Here is a 6,301-nt window from a genome sequence, read left to right as displayed (position 1 = left end):
CCTGTGTTCAACCTAAACCCTGCTCTTTCCGTTCCTCTTTGAACCCTGTGTGAACGGAGAGGCTCACAGTCTTCAAGTGAAATATAAATATATTCTCTCTGAGCATGAATGCAATCTGACCGAGTATAATTTCCCCTGAAAGAAAATGGTTTTGTGCATCTTCTAATATTAAGCAAGAATTCTTCAACACTTCATATATTTGTCACTGTATTCAATATTTCCATGTCTTATAAACGGGTCGCGTCCTGACCTTGCTGCGTGTGTTTGGTGACCTTGACCTCGGCCTTGGCGCTCACAGAGTAGATGCCGGTGTAGGCGTTGCAGGTGTAGGTTCCCTCGTCTGCAGGCGTCACGCTGTTCAGGATCAAACTGCCGTCAGACGACTTCAGGACGAGACGGCCGTCCGGACGCACCGGGATGCCGTTTCTGGAGGGGGAGGAGAGGGAGGAGAAGAGGAGGAGTTATTTCTGGGTTCCCAGCTAAAAAAACAAACTGTTATTTAACCCTCAAATTGTGCTAAAAAGGGGCAAGCTTCTGCATCTCACATTCCACCTCTTTATAAAAGATTATGAGGGTTCATGTGGTAACAGCATATTTAACTTGGAACATAATTTCACACATAAAAAACGTCTACCTCATTAAAGTCATATTTTTATTTTGTTGAAACACTTGCCTTGCAATTAGAGATGTCCCGATCCGATCACGTGATCGGGGATCGGAGGCGATCACGTGATTTTCAAAAGATCGGAATCGGGAGAAAAAAAATCGGGGATCGGGATTTTCTTTTTGATTTTTTTTTTTTTAAATACTTTTTTAAAAATGTTGTATTCAATGTTACAAAACAAAAATGACCATGTTCAAGTCTTAAAGTCATCCTGAGGCCTTAGTTTTGGTTTCAAATTACAGAACATCATGTATGTGTTGCTTCTTTGGGGCTTGTTTTCATAGACCTGGTTGCTTATTTCTCTCAAATCTGGCAACAGAGTGGGCGCAGTGTCTAATTGTAGCAGTAAGCTAACGAGTACTGAAAGCTTTATTTTGTTTTGATCCAATGCTGCACAACTGAACTGATCCAATGCTGCTGTGAAAGAAAGAAGCTATATCCATGTTGGATAGAATATCCAATTTAAATAAAAAAATAACCTTAAGGGACAACTTGAATGCTTTTTTTTCTCTTAATGCATTGCATAAAGATCGGATCGGGAAAAATCGGTATCGGCAAATTGTCAAAATCAAATGATCGGAATCGGATCGGGAGCTAAAAAGGTGATCGGGACATCCCTACTTGCAATAGTCGTATCAATCATTTTATATATGTTTAGTACCTGCACAGAAGACAACATAACCTCATGCAGGATAAAGCTTCTCCTTTCTTGGGTGTTTATAACTGTATTTATAATTATTGAACTGTCTGATCATTCAAATATTCAATAAACTAAGTCAATAACACATTTGAGGAAAATTAAAGATACAGTTAAAAATAAGTTATTTTGGAGAACAAAAATAAGGTCACATGAATATCTTTCAAATAAAGTATCTTAGGTTTCCAGCTTCTATTGTTGGGGCCACACTTTGAACTTATAGGATCATTATTATAAATAACGTGAGTTCTCACCGGGACCAGCCGATGTTCACGTTGTCCCCGGAGACGACGCAGGGCAGCAGAGCCGTGCTGCCTTCAGGGACCTGGATGTTGTTCGGAGCCGTGGTGATCTTCAGGTCCGCTGGACAGAAAAACACAACGACGAAATCAGATACACATTTTTATGATGGTTGTTTTCCCCCTACCCAGAGTCTGTGTTCATGAGACACCGATGTACTGCCCTCTGCTGGGGATTGAGTGGAATTGTAACAATAATAAACACCTGAACATAGGAGATAATATCATCTGAGTTTAGTTTATTTAAGTAGGTTTTCACAAACAAGACATTTTCTTTGGTGCACAATTTAAACATAATTTAAAAAAAATAGGAAAGAACAAATATAAAAAATAAAAACAATGTTATGATATATACTAAATAAATATGATTAAATTAATAGAAAATAAATAACAAAAGTGCAAAAAGAACGTACATGTAAAAAATGGACTTGTGCACGAAGAATATAAATATACAAAATAAAATATTACAAAAATGTAAAAAATGACTGCAAAGAACCTACACAGTATATCTGACTAATGAAAGGGCAGATTTAGAGTCGTAGTATTTTGTATAAACGTGTAGAGTTTTGAATTTAATGGAGGTCACAAAGACTTGTATTACTGATCTGACCCTAAGGCTAATCTTATTTAGTCCTCTAAATGGTCTGATGGTATCTGATGGTGTGTGATGGTGTCTGATGGTCTCTGATGGTCTCTGATGGTGTCTGATGGTGTCTGATGGTCTCTGATGGTCTCTGATGGTGTCTGATGGTCTCTGATGGTCTCTGATGGTGTCTGATGGTGTCTGATGGTCTCTGATGGTGTCTGATGGTGTTTATGTGATGGTGTCTGATGGTGTTTATGTAATGATCTCTGATGGTGTGTGATGGTGTCTGATGGTCTCTGATGGTCTCAGATGGTCTCTGATGGTGTGTGATGGTGTGTGATGGTGTCTGATGGTGTCTGATGGTCTCTGATGGTGTCTGATGGTGTCTGATGGTGTGTGATGGTGTGTGATGGTGTGTGATGGTATCTGATGGTGTGTGATGGTGTGTGATGGTGTCTGATGGTGTGTGATGGTGTCTGATGGTGTGTGATGGTGTGTGATGGTGTGTGATGGTCTCTGATGGTGTCTGATGGTCTCTGATGGTCTCTGATGGTCTCTGATGGTCTCTGATGGTGTCTGATGGTGTGTGATGGTCTCTGGTGGTGTGTGATGGTGTGTGATGGTCTCTGATGGTGTCTGATGGTGTCTGATGGTGTCTATGTGATGGTGTGTGATGGTGTGTGATGGTGTCTGATGGTGTCTGATGGTCTCTGATGGTGTCTATGTGATGGTCTCTGATGGTGTGTGATTGTGTCTGATGCTCTCTGATGGTCTCTGATGGTCTCTGATGGTGTCTCTGTGATGGTGTGTGATGGTGTCTATGTGATGGTGTGTGATGGTCTCTGATGGTGTTTATGTGATGGTGTGTGATGGTCTCTGATGGTGTCTATGTGATGGTGTGTGATGGTCTCTGATGGTCTCTGATGGTGTGTGATGGTGTCTGATGGTGTCTGATGCTCTCTGATGGTGTCTGATGGTCTCTGGTGGTGTCTGATGGTCTCTGATGGTGTCTATGTGATGGTGTGTGATGGTCTCTGATGGTGTCTATGTGATGGTGTGTGATGGTCTCTGATGGTGTCTATGTGATGGTGTGTGATGGTGTCTGATGGTGTCTATGTGATGGTGTGTGATGGTGTGTGATGGTGTCTATGTGATGGTGTGTGATGGTCTCTGATGGTGTCTATGTGATGGTCTCTGATGGTGTCTATGTGATGGTGTGTGATGGTCTCTGATGGTGTCTATGTGATGGTGTGTGATGGTGTGTGATGGTGTCTATGTGATGGTGTGTGATGGTCTCTGGTGGTGTCTATGTGATGGTGTCTGATGGTGTCTGATGGTCTCTGATGGTGTCTATGTGATGGTGTGTGATTGTGTCTATGTGATGGTGTGTGATGGTCTCTGATGGTGTCTATGTGATGGTGTGTGATGGTGTCTATGTGATGGTGTCTATGTGATGGTGTGTGATGGTGTGTGATGGTGTCTATGTGATGGTGTCTATGTGATGGTGTCTATGTGATGGTGTCTATGTGATGGTGTCTATGTGATGGTGTGTGATGGTGTCTGATGGTGTCTATGTGATGGTGTCTGTGATGGTGTCTATGTGATGGTGTGTGATGGTGTTTGATGGTCTCTGATGGTGTCTATGTGATGTGTGTGATGGTCTCTGATGGCGTCTATGTGATGATGTGTGATGGTGTGTGATGGTGTCTATGTGATGGTGTGTGATGGTGTGTGATGGTGTCTATGTGATGGTGTGTGATGGTGTGTGATGGTGTCTATGTGATGGTGTGTGATGGTGTCTGGTGGTGTGTGATGTTCTCACCTTTTACCTTCAGCTGCAGCGTCCTCTGCTCCAGCTGCTGCTCAGAGGAGGCGGTGCAGGTGTAGAGCGCTGAGTCAGCAGCCTGCAGAGAGACGATGCTCAGAGAGCCGTCCGAGTGCTGGGTCAACCTGAGACACAGGAAGTGACATCACTTATTTACTGTCCGCTAGTCTTACACTGTACAGAAAGTCCTGATGCCAAGTACCGATAAATAAAATATATAACAAATAAATGCAGAGATATACAGTACTAAAGCAACTTGGTAACACTTTATACAATGATCTTATCTGGTACAGGACTAAAAGGATTGATCACGGAACGGACGATGTGCAAACTGGAACTTTGAATTGCCTCGTGTTGAAAGGTGCTATATAAATCAACTTGTGAAATACCCTCTACATAATGTATGAGCAATATGAACATAGCATTGATTGATACAGAGTTGCCCTCTCAGCCTGTTTGCCTCAGTGTTGGCCTGCTATGGGTTTCTGTGCTTCCCTAACATGATTAATTTATCAGTGTGCTGCTGACCGGGGGTTTCTGAGCGTCTGCCCGTCTTTGGTCCACTGGATGCTGACGGCCTGCAGGGCGGAGGGGGGGGCGATGGTGCAGGAGAGCCGGGCCGTCTGTCCTGAACGCATCTCCAGCTGAGAGGAGCCCGAGCGGTCGATACTGAACCTGAGAGGAACAGCAAAATATAACTCAATCAGAGGCTGTTTTAATATTCAGATCTGCAAAGGCTTTACATACAACATTTAATTTAGACTCTTTAATCTGTAATGATTGTCTATATTGTCTCAATGTTTCCAAAAACGTATCTTTAAAAAGCATTTTTGTGTATGTAAAGAAACATATGTTATTCTCACCGAGGGACAGGACCATCTCTGGGCATCAAGATAGGATCCAGCGAAGAACCCACTGTGACACACACACACACACACACACACACACACACAACACACACACACACACACACACACACACACACACACACACACACACACACACACACACACACACACACACACACACACACACACACGGGGTCAATCAAACACCGGGTCAGAGGTTCTTCTCAGATGCTCTCATATCATGAAACATGTGAAATACTGGACTTTTAACACTGTTTTTATTGTGTGTAAATAAATAAAATGAATATTTCTTAACAAGAACAAATAAGAAAATGGATTGTTGGGCTGTTTCTGCTTCCTTAGCATGTTTTCTTTTAAACTTGTGCAAAGAAAAATCATCTAAAATCCACATTCAGGAGTTTATTTGACTAACTGTCTATTTGTGTCTGCAGATTTCTACCGAATCCACCAAAAGTTAGCATTACATAACGCCTCAATTGCATATTTAAATATCAGATTTCTGAAAACTTGTAATATAAAAAGTAATTGTGTTAATGTCCGTAATGAAGTGGGGAAGTTTCATGATGATATCTGTTGGTTACATGTTTTACCCTGTTCACCTCTAGTGTGTACAACATGAATGAAATCTAGATCTCTCTCAGCAGAATCCTCCCTTCAGCAGCTCTTACACAAACCATTCATCCGTCTGTATGTCTGTAAGGAGTGTCTCTGTGTTACCTGAGACGGACAGGTGGATATAGCGGTGTTCTCTCTCCTGCTCTCGAGTCGCCACACACAGAAACCATCCAGAGTCCAGCTGAGAGAGAGGGCCGACCAGCAGGGAGCCGTTGGGCTGCTGGTGGTGCCTGGAGAACACAAAGGAGTGAGTGAGGGAGGGTGTGTGTGTGTGTGTGTGTGTGTGTGTGTGTGTGTGTGTGTGTGTGTGTGTGTGTGTGTGTGTTTATATAAAACGTATTTGTTATTTTAAATGTTACTTTAACTGTGGTAACTTGTACAGTCTTACCTTCTCAAAGTTTACGTTGTTTGATGACCCTCAAAGTAGGAGCTTGTGTGTGTGTGTGTGTGTGTGTGTGTGTGTGTGTGTGTGTGTGTGTGTGTGTGTGTGTGTGTGTGTGTGTGTGTGTGTGTGTGGAATGATCTGCCCCTGCATATCAGACAGGCCTCCACACTGTCTGCTTTTAAATCGCTTCTGAATACCCACCTCTTCTCCTTAGCATTTTGACATCTTGTAAATTGTGTGCGTGTGCGTGTGTGCGTGTGTGTGTGTGTGTGTGTGTGTGTGTGTGTGTGTGTGTGTGTGTGTGTGTGTGTGTGTGTGTGTGTGTGTGTGTGTGTGTGTGTGTGTGTGTGTGTGTGTGTGT

General features: G+C 42.7%; 1 protein-coding gene across 1 annotated transcript; it reads right to left on the bottom strand.

Annotated features, from left to right (window-relative positions):
• Nucleotides 1–212: 212 nt before the first annotated feature.
• Nucleotides 213–5,783, bottom strand: LOC104951827 (papilin-like). The gene is made up of 6 exons (XM_010778559.1): nucleotides 5,658–5,783; nucleotides 4,935–4,986; nucleotides 4,600–4,746; nucleotides 4,069–4,196; nucleotides 1,616–1,724; nucleotides 213–426 (listed from the first exon to the last, which is right to left on the bottom strand). The coding sequence occupies exons 2-6, from the start codon at nucleotides 4,958–4,960 to the stop codon at nucleotides 228–230; spliced, it is 609 nt and encodes a 202-aa protein (XP_010776861.1). The 5' UTR covers nucleotides 4,961–4,986; nucleotides 5,658–5,783; the 3' UTR covers nucleotides 213–227.
• Nucleotides 5,784–6,301: the final 518 nt, after the last annotated feature.

This window comes from Notothenia coriiceps, unplaced genomic scaffold, assembly GCF_000735185.1.
Source record: "Notothenia coriiceps isolate Sejong01 unplaced genomic scaffold, NC01 NC01_scaffold00019271, whole genome shotgun sequence".
Classification (NCBI taxonomy): Eukaryota; Metazoa; Chordata; class Actinopteri; order Perciformes; family Nototheniidae; genus Notothenia; species Notothenia coriiceps.
The sequence above is the reverse complement of the archived record's forward strand: the minus strand, read 5'-3'. Positions and strand labels throughout refer to the sequence as shown.

What these genes read in the sequence shown, in the direction of transcription:
- LOC104951827 (XM_010778559.1), bottom strand. Translation starts at nt 4,960, where the DNA reads ATGCCCAGAGATGGTCCTGTCCCTCG. An exon ending in AGAGATGGTCCTGTCCCTCG is followed by an intron (nt 4,747 to 4,934) that starts GTGAGAATAACA and finishes TGTTCCTCTCAG; the next exon opens with GTTCAGTATCGACCGCTCGG. An exon ending in GTGAACATCGGCTGGTCCCG is followed by an intron (nt 427 to 1,615) that starts GTGAGAACTCAC and finishes CTCCCCCTCCAG; the next exon opens with AAACGGCATCCCGGTGCGTC.